This window comes from Sturnus vulgaris, chromosome 18, assembly GCF_052056855.1.
Source record: "Sturnus vulgaris isolate bStuVul1 chromosome 18, bStuVul1.hap1, whole genome shotgun sequence".
NCBI lineage: Eukaryota > Metazoa > Chordata > Aves > Passeriformes > Sturnidae > Sturnus > Sturnus vulgaris.
The window spans coordinates 7,947,322-7,960,000 of NC_142260.1; the positions used below are offsets into that span (position 1 = coordinate 7,947,322).

Sequence of the window (12,679 nt, forward strand, 5' to 3'; positions counted from 1 at the left end):
TGATGATTGCACAAGAATGCTTAATAGATCAAAGTGTGCAGATAGGGTAGAGATATAGATACAAACCACAAGAATATAATGGGTATTTGTTGATTAACAGGTGTATTAACAGGGGTATTTCTTACTATATTTTGCTGAATGGATCAGTGGTTACTGAATGTATTCTGAGCATGAACATTTCAAGACAGTAGGATTGGTTCATTGTTCCATTACCCTGGTTTTATGGTTTAACTTCTTTGAAATATGTTGGCATAAAGTAGGGGCAAATCAAGCTTTCTCTTGGAAAGGGAATGCAGCAATCATAAATCTGAAAGCCTGAAGTGTGTAGTAGAGCTTCCATTAACCTGCAGACCTGGGTCTCCTCATGTTGGAGGGGCTATTCAGTCTGTATTCAGTCTGCAGAAGTTTTAGTGACCACAGTTCCCCTGAGTCCTCTTTCTGAGCATTCCTTTTCTTGTGAAGTGTGTTGTGCATTTCTCTGTGTTGGTATCAAAGCCAAATGTGTTGGAAACTGGTCTCCAAGGAGCTCTAGACCAGCAGTTCATAAACTGAAGTGTATAATTTAGCTATTCATATGCCAAATACAGAGTATTGGTCACACGGGTATAAAACCATAGAAGGTGACATACCTCAGCCCAGAAAGTCAAGTAAGGGAAAGTGAGTGATGTGGAAGCTTAATATGGGTATTTTGTTTTGTTAGTTTGGGGTTTCTTTTTGTTTAGCTTTAATTTTTTTTTAGCTGATGTGCTTTTTCACTTTTTCATTTCCCAAAAGTATAGAGGGGCTTCCAGGAGCAGCAATGTGTTGTTTACTTGCCAGGCCTTTTTTTTTCTGATGATATTTAAGAGTACAGAATAATAAAGTAAATCGACATATCTGATTTGTAAATCAAATGGTGTCAACCAGAACATCTTCTGGCATAAAAAGATAATCAAGGACTGACCTACATCTCATGCCCTCTCTTGACTTCTAAGCCTGTTACTTCATAGGCAGATCTAAGGAAAAAACCCAGCCTCGTTGACATATGTGGAATAAGGCACAAACTAACCTTAATGAACCCCTTAATTTAAGGTAAATACCTGCTTCAGAAATGTAATTTGAATTAGAGTGGAACAATAGAGGAATATGGGGAATCTTGAGCTTTTGTGTCTTAAGGATGACACTTTGTGAAGAGACTGGAAAGAAGGTGACTATAGCCCTGTCCACATAGGTTGAAAGAGTGTTAAATCATCAGAAAAGACAACATAAGCCATGTTAGCCTGTCTCTAATTTACCTTTCTAACTTGCTATTGTTGAACTGTCATATAATAATGTCAGGTTTTTATTTTTTTTTAAATATGCAATTGCAAATAGATATTGTAGGGTTCTTTTATAAACTTTAACTAGGCCAGCTGAATAAAACTCAAATATTCTTCATTAAGTAGTGTTTTTGAACCTGGTCAGCACTGGGATTTTATATATTAAGAGAAATGCAGTTCTTTATTGAATATTGATTAGTCTTTTCAGTAGGTGAGAAATTTTCCAGTCAGGGTATTATTAACCAAAACCATGAATAAAGCTGTGTTTATATATATAAAGATAAATTCCTAATATGATAGAGCAGTTCAGTGCACATACTCTCAATGAGCTCATGCTTAAGGACCATGTCAATTCTTTCAGTTTCTCGTTCAGTATTTTACCTCAGTTTTGCCTTTGTGTAGTTCAATTTTGCATGAGGTATGACAGAAGGCCTCTACTTACACTTTAAATTATTGATAGAGACAGTGCATGCAAAAATCCTGTAATTCTCAAAACCTGTTTTAAAGAGTATCATCTTGTTTTGCTGTTTGGATGGGTAAAACAGCACAACATGGTAATTTTATAGGTAAACCTAATTAAATAGTAGAAAGAGAAATTTCTTAGTTCTCTGAATGTATCATGCACATGAAATGTGATGAGTTAAAGCTGATGATAATTATAATAAACTTCAGCAATGAAATTATGAGTATTACAAGAGGTCTTCTGACTCCTGTACTCACATTCTTAAGCTGTAATTTTCATATAACTATTTTGTTCTTAGACTTGAGATTTTTTTTGTTTCTTAAAAAAAAAAGTAGTGTTAGTCTTTTGTTTTATATATTGCTTCTGTTTCATCTTGACAAATGGTTTACTCCTTTTTTAATAAGCCAAAGTGGGTGGGATATAAGACTCTGTACTTCTACATAACTTTATAGACCTTTCTAGAAGTTCTTTAATGCTAGGATGTTATTCTAGGCCTCTGCAAATAACTGAATTTTCCAGTAGTGTGGTATGGTGGATTTGACCCTGGCTGGTGGACACCAGGTGCCCAGCAAAGCCACTCCATCACTCCCTCCCTCACCTGGGCAAGGGAGAAAGGAAAACAGCAAAAGGCTTGTGGATCTAATAAGGGCAGGGAGAGATCCCTCACCTGTTACAGTTGATGGCAAAACTGACTACTGGGGAAAATTAATTTGATTTGTTATCAGTTAAATCAGAGTCAGGTAATGAGATATAGAACCAAATACGTTCCACCCATCCTTTCCTTCTTGCTGTGCTTATTTCACTCCTGATGTTTGTCTGCCTTGTCACCACAGATGGCACAGAGGGCCATGGGGAACACCTGCCTCCCCATGCTGGAGCATCTTCTTCCCCTCCTTCTGCACTGAGCTGAGTGTCTGCAGAGCTGTTTCTCTCACATGTTCTCAGTCCTCTCCCTAGATGTAATTGCTGTTGCTCAGTAACTTTTCCTCCTTTTCAGAAATGTTACTCCAAAGGTGCTGGCACCATGAGTGATGCACTCAGCCTTGGCCAGTGCCAGACCCATCCTGGATCCAGTTGGCTCTGGCTCTGCCAGGCATGGGGGATGTTTGCAGCAGATTCTCACAGAAGCCACCCTTCTACTCTCCTGCTGCCTAACCCCTGCAATACAAACCCAATACTCATGGCAACTTGCAACATGAAAAATCACTGACTACACTTTATGATCCTCTGGTAGAAACACGTGGAGTGTAATTGTGAAGATGAGTTCAGTTAATTGACTTCTGTTTTTCTTTGGTGTTCATTTTTCATGTTTGCTTTAAAGCTATAGCTTTAAAGAAAGAAAAATAATTTGGCCAAGATAATTTCACCTCTTTAAGCTAGGGTCTTGGCAGACTCAGTCTTCTCTTGGCTGTCACACTGCTGTGATTACACAGCAATACATATTCCCTGGACAGTAGTAGAAATAGATTTCATCATCTCCTCCACAATCCTTATTAAGCATACTGTTTTTGTTATGAAGCAGGAAGTTCATGGCTCCCTCTGATGTGGCATGGCAATATGAGAATCCAGGGTCAGTAACTCTGGCCTTGAATTTTTCATGTTCTGAAATGATGATATCACTGTAGTGGTCTGTGTTCCTGGAAAAGTTGTTATGGAAACTTCATTACAGCTTTTCTAAAAATAAACAAACAAAACCCCAAGCAAAACCTTTTTAGAACTCCGAGTGCTTTGTTAGTTTAAAGATTGTGTTACAGCAATTTTTCACGAGTTAGTTTTAGGAGTTTGCTGTGCAGATTGCTGCAGTCGTGTGCAGGTTTGTGCAGTACATAAAGGTTGCTCATGGACCTCATGTTACTTGCTGTCACTGTTGGGCACCAGGCTTATATAGTGAGGTCCCATTGTGTAGCAGACCTGTGCTAGTGACAGACACAAGGGGGATGTGCAGTAGAGGCACCAGATGTGAGCACCCAGCCTGAGGAAATCCAAAAATAAGGGGAGAAAGGTCCACGTGCAAGGATGAATGACACAAATGCAGAGGGGGGAAAGAAAAAGGAAGGAGAGTGGCATAAAGTTATTTTGTGAAATCTATTCAAAATTCTAACCAGTCTGAAAGCCTCAAGGGGTTGTTGGATTTGGTTGGATCTTGTGTGTGATTGCACTTTTTCTCTAGGGTAGATTTTGAAAGACATCCTTAGATTAACAAGGTCCTATTTTATATTTTTCCTTGCTGTGGTGGGTTCTGGCACTGTATTTCTTTAGTCTAGTGCTGCACAGCTGCACAAAAAGAATTTCAATTTTATGGAGTCCTCATATATTTGTGATTTTAATTTTTAAAATTTATTTTAAAGTTGTAATATACTTTTTTCACTATAATCAGTGATAAATACTGTGTTAATTGAAAAATTTTTAGGGGTTTTATTTTTGGTTCTATTTTCCGCCTTTTATTGTTACCTGATTTTGTCAAGGAGGTTTTCAGAGGAAAGAGAAAATTCAAGTAAATGCAATATCTTCCCTCTACAGGATTTATGAACGTGTCATTGATCCCCCAGAAACGAATTTGACACCTGAAAGCAATTTATGGCTTGGACAGAGGAACAGGAGACATGGTTTCTTTAAGGTAAGCAGATATGAAATGGCACATGAAACAGGAAGGTAATAAATAGTCAACAAGATACTTCCAGTCAATGCCTCAGACTCATGAAGTAGGACATGCATGAAATTTGGTAGGGACTGTGGGCAGTTTGTAAACAGCTTGTTTACAAGGTAAAAGTTTCTGATATTTATTGCAGTTTTGTCTAGCAAGCCACAGCAGCAGTGTTTGTGACAGGGTCCATGGAGCAGCCATAGGCCAATCTGCCTGTGCTCAATCCGGGCTTGGATTTGTTGCCAAGGTGATTTACCATCCTCTTGGCTTCCAAGGAAAGCTGTCAGTTCCTAAGACAATTTTGCAAGTTTTCTGAGGATGTCTCCTCAAAGTCTTCAGATTTCCAACAATCTAGGACAATTATGCTTTTGACTTGCATGATAGTCTGAGGGTTGCTCTGAACCTACAGTGCATTTCATCCTCCAGCAGCTGAGCTGTCAGTGTGAAGTGAAATTGATAGTATTATTTTATTCTACAGCTGTTGGTTTTTTACCTCAGCTGCTTCCCACCATTCCACAGATGGTAAACATATGTTTATAGCTACATAGGGAAAGGAAGAAGTTATATTGGAGTTGCCTGTCTTAAATTCTTACTTTATGCAGGCAGTCAGAGCCTCAGAAATCTGGGATATTATATGTTTGTAAATTAATATTTCTACGTGTTAACACTTTGGAAACAGCAGGGTAGCTAATGATATGCTAATGAGCTGACCATTTTTATTGATTGTAATGAAAGTTGACAAGTGCCTTACTTTGCTTTATGTGTGCTTGAATATTTTACTAACTTTCTTCAGGGCAGAAATATAATTGGTTGTGTTTTTTTAAATCTGCTCAAGAGTTTCAGAAGTCTTACTTTTTTTACGTTACTCGTTGCAGAAACTTGGGATTTTGCCAGTTTGTAAAGAGTACACATCTCTTTCTGCATATTTATATGCTCAGCAGGATTTCCCATTCTTTTTCAGAGCAATTTGTTTCTCTGTTTTAGCATATAAAGAAATAGATATATTTTCCTTAATGTAAACAGAGATCTGCAGGGAAATAAGAGCATTAAAAAAGAATTAGCATTTTTGTGTGTTGGAGCCATGAAAATGTGTGTGAGGAGAAGCAAGTTTGTTGCGTGAATAATTTTTTTCTTATACCTTTTATTATTGATATTGTCACTGTTCATTTCCTTCTCATCTCTCTCTCTCCAGTAAATTGTGGGTGTATATACCTGTGATCTTCACCTTCTGTGCCTCCAGTTCTCAGCTCCATCCTGCCACAGCAGGGAGGGGTAGAGGAAGGGGGATGGAGAGAGAAGAGCCTGGGCTTTGGGAGAGTTTTTCTGGGGGTACTGAACTGGGGAGTTCCCTTCCTAACCCAGCACAGCCTAAATTGGTGGCCAGTGTGTGGCACAAAGGGTGGGAATAACAACAGGGCCAGAGTGGGTTGGTAATTTAGTGGCTTTAGGCATCCGTGGTGTTGGGTATGGAGCACTGGGTTGTTCATGGGAGTGTGGTGCCTCAGCCTCTGTGTGTGCCCTGTGCCCTCACAATGGTCATTCTCAGTGCAGGGAGAGGGGTCAGGATTCCTTTGCTGAGCCGTGTGATAGCTGCTTATCACCTGATAACATCAAGGGCTATGAGGGTTATTTTGGATGTGTGTTCAGTGTTGTTCTCCTACCCTCACCTCGGGTTCTTCTGTGGAGAGTCTGTTAATAATCCTACCTAGTCTATGGGGTAAAGAGAGGGGGGATGATTTTCCACAGCTTTTCACCCTCTTTTTCTCCTTCAGGCCTATTAAAACAGATTTTGAGAATTTTAAATTTCGTTTGGACATTAAGGAAAGAGTGTTCTTGTTGGTATGCCTGTTGTGTTTTCTCAGTATGGTCTACAGTACCATGTTTAGAGTCAGGACAGAGATTTTTGGGAGGGCCATTCATAGATCTGCCCTGAGGGGGAATAATCATGAGTGTCATGGAATGTGAGAGAAAATGGGTTGGTGTTTAGAGAAATTGTCTGCTCTGGTGTTTTGGGAGTTCACCCCTGAACAACTTCAGGACTTTGGCTAAGTGACAGTATTTGCAAGAAGAATGCTGTTGGTGACTCCAGAGAGGAGCAGCTCAAGCAAAGGCAAACCCTTCCATGGAATTGTTTTTGCTCAGGGACTGGGATCCACTTGGTGGGTAATGCAGAGAGACAGGGAAACACGATGTGTACCTCAAGGGGATTTGACTTTTGAATAAGAACAGTCTGTAATGTTGAAGTGTGTGTATAATATTTGTTGCTGCATGGCACTGTCACTGTGTGTCACAGCTGCCATGGACAGGGAGTATGGACTGCTCCAGATACACCAACCATGAGCTCAGCAGCACAGCAGCCCTCCTGTCCTGGGAGATGTCTGGGGTTGACAGAACCCACAGCCATGGTCTAAATGAACTCAACAGACATCTTGCAGAGATGGCTACTGGCTATAGAAATGATACCTGTGATTGTGTATATTTATATATCTGTATAGGTGGAATGGTATAGGATCTGGATGGGACATAAGTGGTGGATAAATTAAGGCTGTCGTGGTTTATGAGTGATACTCCCCAGTTCAGTGCCCTTCACCAAGACTCTCTCAAATCACACCTTCCTCTGTCTTGCTCCTCCTTTCCCACTGTGGTGGAATGGAGTTCAGAATTAGAGGCACAAAAGGTGAAGATGGTGGAAGAACAATTTACTGGAAAGAATGATGAGATAAGAAAATGAACAGTAACAGCAACAGTATTATTAACAAAAGATACAGGAAAAGAAATTATTTACACATTCCTGATAATAGATGGTACCAGATGGTTCCCTCCTCCACATTTTCTTGACCATAAGGAACTCTTCCTCCATGGAAGAGAGTCCCTTCTCCTGCCTGCAGTGGTGTGAGTGCTGTAAAATAATCACCATGTCCCAGCCATGCTTTCTCCTGGCTGCTGCAAAAATTAACCCTGTGCTGGACAGAGCCAGGACAGCCACATAAACTCAGGGTTTGTTTCAGGGCTGAGGAATACCATTATCACCAAGTTAGGAAGCTTAAGAAAATGCAACTGAAGGGAGAAAAAGACTGATGCCAGATATCTACGAAACACTCTCTAGGATGGATCTGATTGCTGTCAGGATCAGAATTATCTGCAAAATCTGTTTTATTGCTGAGGAGAGCCCTTCCCCCTAAGGATTCCTCCAAAGAGCTAGTGCAGAAATGAGCTTATTAATGCCTTGGTGAGAAGGTGATTCATGTTGCAAGACAGTAGTTTTCATAACTACTAGAGCAGGCTCTATTGATCCTGCTTGTGTCTAGGGATTGTATATTAGGTGCTGGGGAAGCATATTGGTATTTTTATTGCACAGTATCCTGTATATAATTTATACAGCCATATGACTCTGTAATAATTTTGGACTCAGAGTTGTAAGGACTAAGGTGAACTCAGTGTTTCAGGCAGGCAGGTGTTTGTTCAGGTGCCTGGTGTGGCTGCCCTGAGAGGAGCAGGAGATCAGAGCTGCTGGCATGGCTTTGCCAAGGCACAGGAGCTTCAGGCACATCTGCTGGTGCCACCATGGAGAGCCTTTCCCAGCCCTGGCCAGTGCAGCTTGCACAGCTGCGTGCATCACATTATCTCTGTGGGAGAAGTAGGTTTTAAAGAGGATGAAAGGCAATGGAGGAAATGAAAATGCAGAAGTGGAGAGCTCATGGAATATATGAGCCTTTTCACAGAATGTGGGAGGACTGTTCTATTTAGTAGATATGTGAGAAGTGCAGTAAACTGGGCTTTTTGCATTATGTTCTCATGGGATGGACCTGATATTTAGTTCAGCAGACCTGAATTTCATCTTGTAGGTAATCTGCCTGCACCAGATGAAGGCTCTTCAAGCATCAGTCCTGATGCTGAGCTGAAGCTTTGATTGTCATTAGCCAAATGTTTTTATTGATAACATAAAGGTGATGTCTGCTTAGGAAGGGAAAAACTGGAAAGATTTTGACCACTGCCATCACACTGTTAAGGACAAGTCCAAGCTCCTGGCAGCCTAGACTTAATGCTGAAGCAGGAATAATCAGAGTTTTTTCATATTCGTTACAATAATTATGACTGTAATAAGTGTTTGCCTACAATGAAGTCTTTGTATTAAAAAAATACATCAGCAAAATTTGTGCCCTTGGAAAGTTTACTTCTATGTTTGATCACAATAATTCATTTTCGGATGGTTTATAGACATAGAGGTTATCTATGTTAGTGAGCTGAAGTTCGTTTTCATATGTTATTACACAGTTATATGCTTTCAATGTAGCCACAAATTAAGACACATATAATAGTTGTATTTCCTCTTCGGGCTATATCTAAATGCAAATCTGTCCAAAAGACAATTGAGCAACGTGACTGATGCAACAAACATGTTTGAAATGCACCTAAAGGAAAAAAAGCAAAAAAGGCTGAAGAAAAAAGTCACTTTTCTCTGGATGGTGTCTCTTTAGCTAGGCAATATAGTCTGGTGGAACTTAGTAATTTCATTTGCTCTTGGTTTTCACTGCAGAGGCTTAAGTGTTGAAATATAGTTTTATGCCTCACCTTCTAATTTCTCACTGATGACTGCTGATGGAAAGTGTGTAAAATGGCTTTTAGGATGTTCCATTTCCAGTGACAGCATTACTTCTTACTACTTGATGGTTTCATTATTCTCATAGGTGAAAAGGTTAATAAAGGTATATACTTCTGCAAGAAGGACACGGTGATCTGATTATCTCTATTAATATTTTCAGTTAATATTTGACCATGAGACAGTAAGCAGGAAACAGTGCTTGCTGATTACATTCTACTCTTTAAACAGATGAGCATGTTAATGTTACTGGCCTTGCCAGGCTTTAAGGACTATCTGAGGCTCTATTTATGGGTGGAGTGTGAGTGCCTATGAGCAAGTGATGATGTCCTTGGTCTGCAAAATTCACCCTATTGCAATTTAACTGAAAATTAAAGCACAATTTGGCAAATCAGTAATTTAATTAGATAATAACTGCTGCCATGATAAATTTCTTTTCAGATTAAAGAAACTTTTCTTTGTCTGTGAGGAGACAGAGCTGTGTCACAGCATCTGATTAACAGTCAGGGGAAGTGACAATATCAGCACTGATTTCCCTTGCTCCTTCTCTTAGTGGTCATGACATTATTAAGGCCAGTGGATCCTGTGAAGTAAATACAGCACACAGTCACAGATGCAGCACATTCTTTGTCCTGAGATTAAAAGAACAAACACGAGCTTCAGCCTTTTCTGGACTGGGTTCTTCAGGGCACACTGGGCACCTCTGCTGTTTGCTGCAGGAGCTGCACAGGCTGCAGCAGGCACTGGACCTTTAGGTGTGGTTTAGGACAGCCTGCACTGACCCTGTGGCAGCCCTGCACAGGGCATGTCCCTGTGAGCCTGGGCCAGAGAGGATTTCATTGTGACTGAAGGCACCCAAACTGCCTGGTGAGACACACAGCTAAGGAGGCTTAATGAAACCGAGCACTGGAGGGGTAAACTGTCACATCTGGCACTAGGTACTGTCCTTTCAGTGTTTGATTTCACAGTCTGACTTGGCTAAAAAAATAGAGTTTTACTGTGTTTTCTGTTTGTCTTCTGGAAAAGTGTGTCATCGGCTTGAGCAATGGATATTATTTCAGTGCTTTTTTCACCAGTCTCACCCCGTTTAAAGACATTTAAGCAGCTTATATTGGGTGATTACAAAAGAGAAAGCAGTATTATTGCTGTAATATCCAAACACACAGAGATAGGAGGAGTTGTTATATTTCGTTCATCTTCAATTATTTTCCACACAAGTAGAGTGAGCTGGTAATTTTTTTTGTATCCACTGAAGAAATTACTTGTGAAAGAACTTGTACAGATTGAAGTGAATGTTTGTAATCTGTATTACCAATTTTCTCCTTTTTTGCAAAGGGTGTTATTCAAGATGTGAAAGTCATCTTTATACCTAATGGATATATAACACAGTGTCCTAATCTGAATCGCAGTAAGTAGCAATCTTTTTATTCTAGTTTAGATTTTTCATTCAGTTTTTTTGCTTTAAAAATAATACTTTCAGGCTTGTTATTTTTGCACGTGCTGACTTCCAGAAGGCAAAAATTCCATATAAACAGATTGCATTTTATGTTCAGATAAATCTAGTATGATAGATTGTTGTTTATTTATGGGTTATTGTGTCTTTCCTTCTCTTCTTTTCGGTTTCTTTTTAATCTTTCTCTATTGAGCATGCCCAACCTGCAGTGATTTCTTAAGTCTGGTGCAAGGAATCATGGATTTGCAAGAACTCCTGGCAAAAATGACTGCAAAAGTAGGTACCTAAGCTTTTTTTTCAGTTGTCCATTTCCTTCCTTTCCTTCCCTAAGACAAAGATGAAAATATTTATTCTGTATGCCATTCTTTATACCATGAAAATGATTCTAAATTTTCAGAGTAGAGCCAGTTTTTTTCTTGCTGTCTGCAGTAGTCTTATGGATATAGCTCCATGGTTGTTCCTTAAACTTAATAATGTTTCTGTTGTCTGCTTTATTATTTGTAAGGTAGTGATAAACTAACCAGAGTCTGATTTTTTTTTGGTAAGAAGCCTTAGCTTGATTTCCCATTTCATGCTGAGGGATAAATGCAGACACAAAAGAGTGAAATCCCTCAACAATTTCCTGACCCTGTGATTCTGTCAGAGGGGGATGTTTTCTCTTGGGAAGTCCTGCGAGGTCTTCAGGACTGGTGTGGTCTCTCCTTCCTGGGAATGGAAATGAGGCTCCAAAATGGAAATGTCTGTGAACCTGCTGACCTCGATAGCCCCTTTGATCAATGATTTTTATCAGTGTAAAAGTTAATTCAGCTCCAGGTGATGTGGTGTATGCTTGGTTTTGTGGTTTTTTTAAATTTATTTCTTCTTGTTCCCCCCAGCTTTGGATCATGAATAGGATGAATGGGAATCTAGAATGTTGGGGATTTTTTTGTTTGTTCGTTTGGAATTTTGGAAATTGTCTCTAGATTCTGCTCCTACAATACACAGGCAACCTCAGTGTTAAGCCAAGGCCCTTCAGCAAGGCTGTGCTGAAGTTTTGGGATAAGAAACTGTGTTTTAGAGGTGACAAACCCCTGATCTGTGTTAAAGGAAAATCTGAACGCTTTTCGAGGTTAATGTTGGTGAGCCATCTGCCTTATGGTAGAGGGCAGTTAATTGTCTCTTTTGAAACAGCACTTACATGTTAATTAATTAGATTTAAGTGCAGATGCAACCAACCTGTAGATGCTCTTACTCTCAGTGTAGTTACTGCAGGAATTTCCAAAATAGGATTTGCATAGCAGTGCTGCTTATGTAAAAAAAATTATACTTTTTAATGCATTGCCTTCAAATGCTCTTTCCCTTCCCAGTAGGAAAGGGGAAACTGTTTTTTGGAGTGTGCGTGCATTATCCTGGAAATCCTCTTACTCAGCTGACACGCTTTGGACAGGCTGGATCTGAATGCAAAATGTGAAGCTTTTAGTTCAGTTTTCTGCTTGTACTGTGAAAGAGAGGCAATTATTTTGAGCCCTGCTGGTGGTATGAGCAAGTTCCAATTATGCAGTGTACTGAGTAACTTGCTTTCTCTGATGTTAATTATATTTTTGCTTGCTGGTACTTTATGAGAGGAAGCAAGGAGCACAGTATTTGTAGTGCAAAGACTCCGTGCTTTCATAAAGTGGTGCTGGCATAATCCTTCATTGCAAATTCATTTTCTGTTACAGCAGTCCCCTGACTGTTTTGTTGCAGTTGTTTCCTGTTGTCCAGGCAAAATGCATGCAGCAGGAAAGGAAATTAACCTGGTAGAGAAATGCAAGTTAAAAATGGGGGTGTGGAGGGAAGCATTAAGGTTTGTGTCTGCCTTTTAAGTCCTAGCCACAATAGCCTGAGTTACTAATGTAGCTACAAGTGTATTTTGTGGGTGTGAGGCATGTCAAGGCTTTGAAGGGCTGTGCCTGCAGAGATCCTGTTTGCCTGGCAGGTGGTCAGAGAATGGCCTGCTAATGCATCCCTGGCTCCTGATCCTGCACCAAGACATGCAGAGCAGGAGCAAGATGTTTTGAAAAAGTGGTTTGGTGTCTGGTCGTTGCTTTTATGTTTTACTATATCCAGGATTTCAGTTTCTCTCTCAACCTGTGTTTGGTTTCAGCTGTATCACAGCATTGAATAGATGAGCAAGTGTGGTTTGCAATTAATGTGTATGTGCAGTTTATATATTTATATGGTTTTAAATGTAAATATATAT

At 39.8% G+C, this 12,679-nt stretch overlaps 1 protein-coding gene across 3 annotated transcripts in view; it reads left to right on the forward strand.

Annotated features, from left to right (window-relative positions):
- The window catches only part of NELL1 (neural EGFL like 1), a 291,138-nt gene that overhangs the window by 52,771 nt on the left and 225,688 nt on the right, over nucleotides 1–12,679 (forward strand). For all 3 annotated transcript variants that reach the window (XM_088175603.1, XM_088175604.1, XM_088175605.1), the window contains exons 5-7: nucleotides 4,282–4,378; nucleotides 10,341–10,413; nucleotides 10,652–10,734. In XM_088175603.1, the coding sequence (XP_088031729.1) occupies nucleotides 4,282–4,378; nucleotides 10,341–10,413; nucleotides 10,652–10,734 (253 nt within the window). The remainder of the gene's footprint in view (nucleotides 1–4,281; nucleotides 4,379–10,340; nucleotides 10,414–10,651; nucleotides 10,735–12,679) is intronic.